Source organism: Carassius carassius, chromosome 2, assembly GCF_963082965.1.
Source record: "Carassius carassius chromosome 2, fCarCar2.1, whole genome shotgun sequence".
Taxonomy (NCBI): domain Eukaryota; kingdom Metazoa; phylum Chordata; class Actinopteri; order Cypriniformes; family Cyprinidae; genus Carassius; species Carassius carassius.
The window spans coordinates 13,775,670-13,788,984 of record NC_081756.1 but is presented as its reverse complement, the minus strand read 5'-3'; the positions used below and the strand labels follow the sequence as shown (position 1 = coordinate 13,788,984).

Below are 13,315 nucleotides of genomic sequence, written 5' to 3'. Positions count from 1 at the left end.
TGGGCTTAGACATGAAAATGTTTAGGTAAATGCTTAATATATTAGCCCAAATGATTTTACAACTATTTTCTCTGACCTTTAAGTTGTAGTCCTGGGCGAGTAGGACTGAAATTAACATTGCATGATCATCCAGCTGGCTGTTCTAATATGGTCATGTTCTAAGGTTAGTGAGAGTGAGAGAAAGAGTGCAGCAGAGAGGACAGATGGCAGGACCCCCACATTTAGAGTAATTGATGAATAGTATCAAGGCAGTGGACTCAAACACGCTTCATAGATGAGCAGGGGTCGGTTGCATAAACATAGTCACCATGTTAAGACTGTCTTAAGAATTGGTTAACCAAGTGGTTATCAGTCTTACTTTTCAGATTCAATCTATGTTTTCATGTCTTACAGAAAAAAATCAGGTGTCTAACTTTTAAGACTAGTCTAGGCAGTTTATGCAACAGGCCACTGGGGTCATTAAACTTCACTGTCAAGGCTTCAATTTAAGATGTACAATCTAACATTCAAAAGTTTCTGGATCGGTCTCTTTGAGACAGATCCAGTAGTAGTTTACACAGCCCTTATTTTTTAAACACAGAAGCCGTGTTATTTTAGTGCAGACAGACATCGGCATGCTACATTAGTTGTGATTATTCTGTTCTCTGAAACCTACAGTCTAATTCTTACTTCATGTATTTTTTTTTTTATTCCTCTATTGTTGTTTTCAATGTCTCAGTCTGACCACTCATTTTCATCCAGCTCAGAGTCTTCATCAGATTCGCTGTACTCCACGGCGATGCGACGGGATAATATAGTGGCCACATCATTCCCAACCGGCTCCTTCTTTGCTTCCTGCTCCCGCTGTTCCTGCACCTTACGCAGCTGGATCCCTATGAGAAATAAATTAATAAAAATAAAAAAAAAACTCAAGAACTGATAAGAAACACGGCTCAGGCCATATTTATCTCCAAAATAAAAAAATTAAAAATACAGTTCAAAAGTTTGGTGTCAGTAAGATTTAAAAAAAATTTTTTATGAAGTCTTTCATGCTCACCAAAGCTGCATGTATTGTATCAAAACAGTAATATAATGAAATATTACTGTGATTTAAAACAACTGTTTTATTTGAAGTAATTTTAAAATGTAATTGATTCTGTTCATAAAAACAGAATTTTTAGCAGCTATTACCTTCACAAATCATTCTAACACGCGGATTTGGTACTCAAGAAACATTTCTTATTATTATCAATGTTAAAAAACAGATGTGCTGCTTAATATTTTGAGAAAAATTACTTTTTTCAGGATTCTTTAATATAATAATAGAAACATCAAAAGAGCAACATTTATTTGAAATATAAATCTTTTGTAACATTATAAATGTCTTAACTGTCACTTTTTAACAATTTAATGTACCCTTTCTGAAAAAAAAAAAATAAAATTCAAGAATTAATATAATATAATAAATGAGTGATCTTTTGACCTCGTCTGATGGCTGCCAGCAGGTCGCTGCGTGCGTCGCTCATTGGGATGAGAGGTATCTGGCCCTTCCTGGGGACAACTGGTGCTTCCGCAGGGGCAGTGGGCATGGTGTGTGAGTGAGGGTGTGCGTGGGGGTGTGTGGGTGGCCCAGGTGGAGGTGGAGGGGGCGCTGCGGGAGGAGGATGGGTTGGGGAAGGGGTGTAGGAAGCAGGAAGGGCAGGGGTTGGAGGAGAAACACTGTAGGTCTGGGAAAGAGATGGCATAGTACTGGCCGGGGCAGAGGAGGGGCCAGTGGGACTGTCAAAGGCAGTCTGGGCAGAAGGAATGATAGGAGGAGGTGGAGGAGGAGCAGGAGGTACAAAATACTCTCGATGTTGAGACTGCTGACCACTGAGATACAAACAGAGAAAAAAATTATTAATCAAACACATTTACTGCACTCAGGAGATGAGCTCTAAGCCTAGAAAAGTAAAAACTTTTTATTTAATGTTTTACATTTGAGCATGTGTCATGCCAAAAAAACTAAACATAAACCTTCCTCCATTTTATTTTGACTTCAACTTCAACTTAAATTTTTTTGTATAACACATTTATACACAACTTCATTGCCCAAAGTGCTTCACAGTGTAAAATAAAAACAAAGTAGACATACAAATTTACAAGTACAGAATTAAACAAGAACTACTTAAAAAGCCAAGCTAAAAAGATAAGTCTTCAGCTGAGACCTAAAGACCTCCACTGATGGAGCTGGTCAAATATAAAGAGGGAGATTGTTCCGCAGTTTTGGGCCTGCTACTGAGAAAGCACGATCACCTTTTGACTTCTTTTTGGACTGAGGAGTAACTAGCAACAGTTGATTTGATGATCTTAAAGACCTAACTGAAATGTAGGGCTCTGTAAGATTGGAAATATAGTTTGGAGACAAATTACGTAAAGCTTTAAAAACAACCAGTAAAATCTTGAAATCAATCCTAAACTTGACTGCAAACCAGAGTCAAACCGGAGTGATGTGCTCTCTTTTTTTGGTGCCCGTCAGAAGTCTAGCTGCAGCATTCTGTACAAGCTGCAGACCTGACAGTTGTCTGTGGCTGATCCCTACATAGAGGGAGTTACAGTAGTCCAGTCACAAATAAATAAAAGCATGAACAACAGTCTCCAAATCCTTAAAACTAAGAAAAGGTTTAAGCTTAGCAATAATTTTAAGATGATAAAAACTACTTCTTACAACTGAGTTAATCTGTTTATCAAAGCTAAGCGATGAATCAATAATGACCCCAAGATTTCTCACATCATCCTTCACAGTCATCTCCAAAGGAGCAAGAATACTGACTTCGCACTCTTCAAAATTTGATGGCCCAGATATTATGATTTCAGATTTTTTTTCATTCAGCTGAAGAAAATTATTAGAGAGCCAAATTTTAATTTCATTCAGACAGAGTAACAAAGATTGCAAAGACTGTTCATCTCCAACTTTAAGGGGAAAATAAATCTGTGTGTCATCTGCGTACATATGTTACGAGATGTCATAACGACGACAGACAGATCCCAAGCGGTGCATATACAGAGAAAACAATATAGGACTTAAAATAGAGCCCTGAGGGAGACCAAATTTTAAAGGAACCACAGAAGAAGAGACATTTGCAAAATTAACAGATAATTTTCTATCCTAAGGGAAGAATGGAACCTTTTCAGAGCAGTACCCCTAAACCCAACCTCGCACTCCAACCTTTTTAAAAGAATTGAATGATCCACAGTGTCAAATGCGGCACTGAGATCTAACATGATTAAAACCACAGCCCTCCCAGAGTCAGATGCTAAAAACAAATCATTCAAAACTTTTACCAGAGGAGTCTCTGTACTGTGACCAGCTCTGAAACCAGATTGAAATTAATCTAAAACAGCATTAATTGATAAAAAAAAGGAGTAATATGTAAAAAAAACAACCTTTTCTATGACTTTAGATAGGAACGGTAGTTTAGAAATGGGATGGAAGTTAATCAATTCTGTAGCTGCTAGGCTTGTTTTTTTAATTAAAGGAGAAACCACTGGATGTTTAAGACAAGATGGGACAGAACCATTAGATAGAGAGCTGTTCACAATTGACAGTATACTAGGGCCCATAGTTTTCAACCCAGCTTTTAGAAACTGACGTCAAAAATATAGTCTTGCATACATATTGTTATTGCTGACTAATAATAAAACTATTAAAAACTGTTATTGTGAATTGAAATAAAGCTGAATTAATAAGATCTGATGACAAACCTAAAAAACTCAAATAAATTTAATTTGAGGTACTAAAATTACTAAAACAAATCAAAATAAATTAAAAACAGCTAATAAAAATGACAAAAGCATGTAACAAAAATTAATTTAAGATAAATCTAGAAATGCGAATTCAACATATTAATAAATTCTATAATGGCATGTAGATAAAACTAAAATGATGTGTGAGTGAGTTTGTGTGTTAACAGATAGCTAACGGTAAAGGATAATTTTACACATGATCATGTGTGTTTTGGAAGTTATTTAGACTCTGATGAATGAAACCTGAGCATTTAGACCAGGGTAGTACAACCCCTAGAAGTTTATGATGGAGATTGAGTAAGAGAAACATAAAAGCAAACTGAATAAAATACAATGTGAAGTAAAATGAATAAACTCATCTTACATACAAAATGAGTCATTAAATTTATTATTTATTATATTTACTGAATGGTTGGAATGTTTATTTGAAATTTGTGGGTATTTCATGTACTGTATTTTTCGGACTATAAGTCGCACCTGAGTATAAGTTGCATCATTCTAAAAATACGTCATGATGAGGAAAAAAACATATATAAGTCGTACTGGACTATAAGTCGCATTTATTTAGAACCAAGAACCAAGAGAAAACATTACCGTCTACAGCCGCGAGAGGGCGCTCAATGTCTTCAGTGTACGTAGACTACAGGAGCACTGAGCAGCATAGAGCGCCCTTTCACGGCTGGAGACGGTAATGTTTTCTCTTGGTTCATGTCTCTTAGTTCATTTCTCTTGGTTCATGTCAAATTAATTTTGATAAATAAGTCGCACCTGACTATAAGTCGCAGGACCAGTCAAACTATGAAAACCGGAAAATACGGTAAATAATATAAAGTATTAGAAAACCCTGCTTTACACCCTTTATATTACAGATATTTACTGAATTAAGAGAAGCTAAAGAATACCAGACCTGTAGTCTTTAGCCTGCAGGGGACATGGCCCGTTGAGAGCAGGGTCTGTAACTGGTTGTCCATGGGACGTCTGAACCCTGCCAGTGGTCTGTCTCCCAGGTGGAGCGGAGGAGGAAGCGGCCGGCCGATACACACGGCCTAGGGACTGGGTCTGGACATGAGAGGGGGCCATGAGGTGATCTTTGCCATTGGCAGCGGAGTAGGCACTGGCCACGGCCATCTGCTGAGCCGGGTGACTGGGGCTGCCTGGGTAAGAGTGCTCACCCATGTCTGAGGCAACCGACCTGATGATTGAAAAGAGACAGAGAGTGATAGACAAATGAGAGAGAAGGGGAAAAGGAAATGAAGAGAGAAATATTAAATGCAAATATCTTTATGGGTTCCTGAGCTTTAAAATTTTTATTTTGGATTCTAGTGCTGCATGCACAAAACATAATAATTTTGACTGTTGATTGTGGATTTGCAAAGTCCTAGGCATAGTTTCTTAAGCTCCAAGACTTCATTTATTGTATATTAAAAAAGAGATATTTGGAAATATAAATACAATTTAAAATAACTATTTTCTAAAATATTTTAAAATGTAATTTATTCCAGTGATGGGAAAGCAGCAATTAGCATTTTCAGCAGCCATTACTCCAGTCTTCAGTGTCACATGATCCTTCAAAAATTATTCTAATAAGTTAACATTATTTGTTCATTCTAATATGTAACCAATGTAAACATTCTTCCCTTCAAAACAATGAACAGCACCATTCAGCTACAGTGCATACTGCATATTTTCAACATACATTTAAAACTCTGTATCTAAATCATTTTAATATAAGAAATGTTCACACAGGGTTAGGGTTACAACAAATCAATGGATCAGAGCAGATTTATTAAAAGAGACAGTTTGAACTGATTTCACCAAATGAATCAAACTTATGAACCAATTTTCAAACTTAAATGTTTAAATGTTTTGTACATGACTCTGCTGTTTTATTTGCTTAATGGTGCGACAAAGAACGACCATGTCTAATAACAGAACCTTTAGGCAAATTAATAACCACATAAAAAGCACATTAAGCACTCACAATTTGCGCAATGTAAAATAATTTCCCCAATGAAATAATTGTTTAACCTGATTATCAAAAGTTAAGAACTAATAATAAAAACGAATAAATAAATAGAACAGTGTAAAGTTGTGATGCTTTAGATTGCATGACGATAAACACAAACAGACAGCTCCAAGTGTTGTCAACAGATGGCAGTAGAGAGCTATGCTAAACCGCATCCCATTTGTATTGCATAAAAAAATAAAAAAAAAAAAAATAAAAAATAGTCAAAAGCTAAAGAGATGCCCAACCTGTTGTCTGGTGAAAGTGAGCCCTCAGAGGACATGCCATGGTACGGTGAAGGCGTGAGGCGGGCGTCTGGGCGGAACTCCTTATCATACGCCATTACGTTCCACTCCTGCCTACGATTCCGAGCCTTACGAACCTTTTTCACCTCACGACTTGGGTCCTCCACCTGTTTCTGCTGCTCCTGAGTGAGAGAGAGAGAGAGAGAGAGAGAGAGAGAGCGAGAGTGAGGGAGAAAGAAAGGCTAGTGTTTCAGAAAGCCCAGGATTTCATCACATTTGGTCAAAGAGTTTTAGGCTATAAGCTAAAAGAGCAAAGTCGCACACACACAGATTGTAGTGTCCACATTTTTCACTGAAAGGTGCTGTGAAGAAAGTTTTCTACATAATTCAGGGAATGCATTAAACACACACACACAGACACAAACACACACTCAGTAGAAAAGCTATTGAAGAGACTGTAGGGAAAAAAAGTGAATGCACAAACTGGAGTCAGCAAAGTGAGGGGCTGACAGAGGAATAGAAGGACTGATAGAAAAGCAGGTCTCTTACGGAGGATAGGAGGGGGCTTCTGAGAAGGGCCTGCCTGGAGTGGGACTTAGTCTGGTCAGAGTGAGTCTGGCCTGAGCCGCTGGTCTAGAGAGAAGGGGGCAAAGTCTAGGGGAGTTAGAGCTCTCATTCATGCACACACAAAGACACATCCACTGATGTTTCCTTCTGCTTTCTTCTTTGCATATAAACACATAAGCTTCTGGTTTGTCAAGAGGTAATGAATCTGAGAAACTTTTTTTACAGGGGGCCCAAATGTGCTTTAAATTTTTGCAGTACTTGTTAAAGTTTAAAGTTAAAGTCAATCTTAACCGTGAACTATACCACGTACAACAACAGTTATTTTGGTATCAACTTTTTGGTTTTTGGAAGTTCCAGCATTTTTGACATCCTTAAAGCAGTATGTGATTGTAGAAAGAACAGACAGTGTGAAACAGGACTATAAAGTGCACACAAAAACATATATATGCAATAGACACACACACCTTCTGTCTCCTCTTTTCTTTTCTCTTGTCCTCTGTGGCTTGCAGCATTTTCTCCCTCCAGAGGATAAAGAAGTAGGAGGGGTCTGTGTAGAACTTCAGTGCATCCTTCTTATCATCTCTTTAAAAAGAAAGAAAGTCATATGATGGTTGCTACAATAGCATTTTCTCTGTGTAGAGATGCATTGAAGCATTGGGGTAGAAACCGAAAAAAACTGGGCTTTCAGACATACTTGAGAGGATATTTTCGGAAAGTGTGCATGATATGCAGAGAGTGATTTATCATTTTGTCACACTACACCAGAGATGCACAAACCAGGGAACGTGGAAATAGGAAATAAAACATGCAATTGCAGCATTTTCTTCATTTCTAATTTTTTTTTTAATTGAACATTTTAATATAATAAAGTTAAGCAACACTCAGTTTCAGTTCACTGCCTTCAATAAAGTTAGATTTTTGGCCCTTCATAGTAAAAAGTTTAGGAACCTCTGCACTTCATCATTATTTGCCTTAAAATTTGTTTGTTACTGGAAAAGTTACACTATTTTAAAACCTGCGGAGATGATGTTATGCTTATGAAGAAAAGTAAAAGATGCAATGTTGCTAATGTTATTTGACATGAGTTAATAATGCACAGATTTTGGAGTGAGGATAATGATGATCTCACCTGTAAGGGCTGAGAATATTGAGAGGGGGAGGTTTGTCTCCACGGTGGTAGAGCTCCAGGACAGGATTTGGGATTGAGCTTCTGGAAACCACCTGCTGGTCCTGAATGGTGGAGCTCTTGAAGGCCTTCCTCATGTTGATATCCTGCAGAGAGACTGAAGATAGGGGATAGAAGAAGAGTTCAGATTTATGCTTTCATTTCATTATTGAGATTGCACAAATATCATTCTTAATTTGTACATATGCCATTTTTTTGTTCAAAGATCTAAACATTTGAAGTACAAGATATTTAGCGGAGAAGAAAAAGGGCATTAAGATATTAAAACTTTAGAGAATGGAGAATCAATGAAACAAGAAGAAATAGACTTATATGCAGGAAACGGCTATTACCCAATAATACTGATAAATAAATTTGAGATCAGTTTAATATTTACTATATAGTGATTAAAGGTCTAGTTTGACTAAAAGACAAACTGTCAACTGATCAGCATAAAGAGTAAAGGGCCTTAAAGTAAAGCTGTGTGAAATCCCTTCTTAAGTCTCTTATGTATTTGCTGAAATAAAGGATGAAGCTGTCCAGGAGACAGCAGATGGTCATTCTCTTATTCCCATACAAGATGAGCTAGATGATAGATCAGCTGCACATTTAAAAGCAACATCATTGCTTTGCCTGCCCTAGACCATGCGGAGCTCCCGCCTCACAATTCCAGGTTTGGTTGTTTTTTTTTTGTTTGTTTTTTTTCAGTAGACTGAGCTGTTCGCCAGTGAATTGAGATGTTATGTACATTGCCTGCACAAATCAAAACCAAGGCAAGGACCTATACACAGAGTAAGGCAAGGCAAGGCAAGTTTATTTATATAGCACATTTCACACACAATGGTAATTCAAAGTGCTTTACATAAAAGAAAAGAAAATAATAATAATAAAAAAATCACAACAATAAAACAAGTAATTTAAAAACTATGAAGATGATTTAAAAATTGATTCAAGAGGTTTACAATGAGTTTAAAACAGTTAAGAATAGAAAATGAATATACATAAAATACAGTGCAATCAGTTCGGACATTGCACAGTGTTCATTCAATAAATGCACAGCTAAACAGGTGAGTTTTGAGTCTACATTTAAGTGTGACTAGTGTTTTAGCACATCTGATCTCTTCTGGAAGCTGATTCCAACTACGGGCAGCATAATAACTAAAAGCGGACTTCCCTTGTTTTGTGTTAACCCTTGGTATTTCTAACTGACTCGATCCTTATGATCTGAGTGATCTGTTGATTGATATATATTCAGCTAACATATCTGCCATGTATTTAGGCCCTAGGCCATTGAGTGATTTATAAATGAGTAAAAGTACTTTAAAATCAATCCTAAATGTAACTGGAAGCCAGTGTAAGGACCTGAGGACTGATGTGATATGCTCAGATTTTCTGGTTCTAGTCAGAATTCTGGCAGCAGCGTTCTGGATGAGCTACAGCTGTCTAATGATCCAAGATGGCAGTGCGTCCACATCTTCTCTCTTCCGTCAGAACAGTGCTTTCATGTTTTTTGTCATGTGAGTCGCAGTGTTTTTGTACATCTTCATTGCATCTACCTGTCTTTAAGTGTGCATACAGTCGTGAGTTTCTGCTCGATGTTGGAAGAACCACATTTTTAGAGTTAAACTCCTGCTGGTCTGCTCCAGAGGCCTTCACCATCACTGACCCACACTACTATATCTGGCCCTCAACGGAGGCGTGAGAGGAAGCAGAAGAGGGAGATAAATCTCGAGGTGGTGGTCTTTGTGTTTACATCAATGATGTGTGGTGCCGCGATGCTGTTGCGGTCTGCAAACACTACTCACCCCTGGCGGAGTTCAGATTATTAATTGCCGGCCGTTCTATCTACCGAGGGAATACACAGCCATACTGCTCATTGCTGTATACACGGTACATCCCTCTCAACATCTCTCTGCTGATCGAGCTGAACACCTTCTTCATTTGATTTGAGGAACAAAACAGCACCACTGCACAGAAGACTCCACCTCCTCCCGGCGACCGGGTGATGGCGCTGTCCCCGGAAAGCGTGAGGAGATCATCTCAGCAGGATCAACGCACACAAAGCTCCGGGTCCTGACAAAATTCCAGGGTGTGAACTGAGAGACTGTGCAGTGGAACTCACTGATGTCTTCACAGACATTTTCAACCACTCACTAAGTCAAGCATGCTTCAAATCTACCACCATCATTCCAGTCCCGAAGAAACCGTCTCCATCCTGCTTCAATGACGACCATCCAGTTGCACTTACTCCTATTCTCATGAAGTGCTTTGAATGGCTAGTCGTGCACCATATCAAATCTGACTTATGCTCTCCTAGACTCACATAATAACCGATCCCTTCTAATTATGACCTGAACCATCTAAATACCATCCCAGAAAGCCAGACTCAGTTTTCCAGTCTCTATTGAAGTATGTTATGATTGACAGTGTCAAACGCAGCACTGAGATCTAGTAGGACCAGCACTAATAAAATACCAAAATCAGAACTTAAGCGAATATCATTTATTATCTTAATGAGTGTTGTCTCTGTGCTGTGATGCAGTCGGAAACCAGATTGATAATTGTCCAGGTATCCATTTGAGTTTAAGTATTTGTTCAGCTGATTTAAGACTACCTTTTCAATAATAAATAATGCCTTTTCAATTTTACCTTTTCAATAATGCCTATAAAAGGTAGATTTGATATTGGTCTATAGTTGCTCAAAATGGTGTTATCAAGATTGCTCTTTTTCAGAAGGGGTTTAACAACTGCAGTTTTCAGGGAGTTTGGAAAAGTCTCTCACACACACTTAAAAATGCATAATAATTAATATTAAAATCTAATATACAGTTAAATAAAAAAATGAAAATTAAATTCCAAAAAAATGACTAAAATGAAGTTGTATAAAAATTAACAGTCTGTTTCTTAAAGAAAGCTGTGCACAAGTGGAAAAGAGCTGTTCAGACATTCCGTAACATCAGTCAAGCAAGTGTGTCTTAGAATGATCTATAACACTGTGTGGAAATTATTGTCTTAACTGTGGACCAATGCTAAATGACTTAAGTTCTTCTACATTAGTCTAGGGGTTGTTTTGATGTAAAGAATGATGCACTGCCTCAATCGCCTTCTAATTATGTACACCACAGCAGAACACTCACAATATTAAAGCACTGGCTGTGCCTCAGGGGCCACTGTACTGCTTTATTGAACATTAATAATTCAATATTCAGCATACTAGCTGATCTGATGGCAGGAATGGGGTATATAAGGTCAAACCTGGGACAACTTATAAAACCAGATGGTTCTGCTTTTCAAAATATGTACTATGAGCTTTGAGCCACAATGCAATGCTACAGTAATGGAAGAGAAAACCCCTCTCGTTGTCCATTTGTTCAAATACTAACAGACATTCAGTCTAAAACAGTTATCTTATACCTATTCTCTGCCTTGACCATTAAAATGGTTGTCTTTTTCATTTAGAAGTGTTTCCTGTTAGATTCACCTGTTATCAGAATGTTATTGATAAAAAAAAAAAACTGAACTGAGCAGTGCTATTTTATTATCACTGAGATACTATTATAGTTTCTATTAATATTTTATAATATTAATAGTTTGATATTTTCTTTTTTCATTTTAACCTTAAAGGTTTAAAGTTAATGTTTTAGTAATTTTGTTTTATGTTTTGTCATTTTTATTATTATATAGTTTTTACTTATGTTAATTTTAGTTATTTTATTACATTGTTAAACATATTGACAATAAGAAATGTTGTTTTGGCTACTTCCTGAAAAAAATATTTTATTTTTGATAATGTTTATTATTTATTGTAGTTTTTTTAATTTATTTTAGTTTTAGTTAACTATAATAACCCTGGCTCTAACACATATTATTATGTAATGAGGCACTGTTCTCTAATATACAGCTCTACAAATCACACACTGTCTACTTGGCTAGTTTTATTAGTTTCATTTTACTTCCTTGTTTATTTATTTTGTTCTCTCTTTTTTGTATCTCTAAATATCTATTTTGTCTTTGTGTGCAAAAGAAGCTCAGTTTTAAGTCTGGATTGGCTTGTTATAAATTAATAATTAGAACGGACGTTTAGGGGGTGGGGGGGGGTGAAATATTTGGATCAGACACAACCACGAATGCCAGCAAACCCCATCACCCTTTCTGGAAACACATATTATTCTGTCTCTTCATCTCTGAGAGATGTCTCGATATTCAGAGATCTCATTCTTCTCCTCTCACTTCCCATCTCCTTCCCAACCCTCCATTCTACATGCAGCACACATAAACCCCAGATCACCATCAGGTCAGACAGACCTAAGATAGACATTAGAGTGCTATAAACACACACACGCTCACTGTGAATCAGGTGTTAATAAAACACGTAGACTTTAAAAGAAACGTTGATGTTTCTTCTCCGTTGGTGAGGGGGTCACAGGGGAGATGGAACATATTAAACCCTCCTTATCGGCTCTCCAGTTATCGATCACAGCTGGGCTGAATGTTTTAAATAGACGAGGACATCGTTAAAACATGTAACGTGGTCCTAATCTTTATTTTGCATACTGCGTTTACAGATAAAAATACCTTCTCTTATGTCCATCAAACACATAGCCTGACATCAGAGTTGTGCTGAGCTCTGCTATCTGCTCCTTTTATTGAGACAAGAGACTGATAGTGATACGGTTTGATGTCTCTCCCTTTCATGGCAGAGAAAGCTGGGCCATCCTTCTAACAACAGGCTAAAAGAAGACCATTATAGAGGACAGCTCTCGAAGGCAAACACGCTCTGTGTCAGCCTCTCTCCAGCTGCTAGCTGCTACAGCTGAAAGCTTGATAAGATCTGGAGATGATGCAGAGATTAAGGTTAATGCTTGACGTTACCCTCTTCCACGGTGGAGTCCAGCTGGGTCACTTTGATAGCCAGCAGGTCCACTCTCTCTTGCAGGTTATTCATACGCATGTAGAAACTGTTGGCTTCATTAAACAGCTCTCCAAAGATGTCCTCTGCGTGACGACCTGCAAGACAGATGGCTACAGAAAGTTAAGAGAATGGCAAACTGAAAAGATCAATTGAATTTCCATGCTAGGTTGGGTGCTTGTCTAGCACAGTGGTTCTATTAAGAGGGTTTGTAAGAGTTGTTGAAGACCTTGGTTGGGAAATAATTTGCTTGTGTCAACACGATCTCTATTTAATCATATATGAAAACATTTTTGCAAGAAAATATCTGCAGGTAAAACAGTTTTTTTCTGCATATTGTTATATTAGTGCAAATAATATGCAACTCTTCCTTGTGTTCCTGAAATTTTGCACATGACACTACCATTATCGGCCTCACACTATTATGGACAGCACTGTGGCTGCAGTAGATTCAATTAAGTTCCTAGGCACCACCATCTCTTAGGACCTGAAGTGGGACACTCACATTGACTCTATCATAAAAACAAACGCCAACTGAGGAAATTCAACCTGCCACAGGACCTGCTGAAACTGTTCTACTCGGCTGTCATCGAGGCTGTCCTTTGTTCATCTATAACTGTTTGGTTTGGTTCAGCTACCAAATCAGATATCAAGAGACT

General features: G+C 37.6%; 1 protein-coding gene across 3 annotated transcripts in view; it reads right to left on the bottom strand.

Annotated features, from left to right (window-relative positions):
- Positions 1–457: 457 nt before the first annotated feature.
- The window catches only part of LOC132103425 (actin-binding protein WASF3-like), a 30,238-nt gene continuing 17,380 nt past the window's right edge, over positions 458–13,315 (bottom strand). For 2 of the 3 annotated variants that reach the window (XM_059508533.1, XM_059508525.1), the window contains exons 3-10: positions 12,620–12,754; positions 7,712–7,865; positions 7,047–7,164; positions 6,565–6,648; positions 6,019–6,197; positions 4,673–4,957; positions 1,463–1,851; positions 458–872 (exon numbers count right to left, since the gene is read on the bottom strand). In XM_059508533.1, coding sequence (XP_059364516.1) covers positions 715–872; positions 1,463–1,851; positions 4,673–4,957; positions 6,019–6,197; positions 6,565–6,648; positions 7,047–7,164; positions 7,712–7,865; positions 12,620–12,754 — 1,502 coding nt within the window. In that variant the 3' untranslated portion in view covers positions 458–714. The remainder of the gene's footprint in view (positions 873–1,462; positions 1,852–4,672; positions 4,958–6,018; positions 6,198–6,564; positions 6,649–7,046; positions 7,165–7,711; positions 7,866–12,619; positions 12,755–13,315) is intronic. The other variant, XM_059508540.1, reaches the window with a different exon arrangement.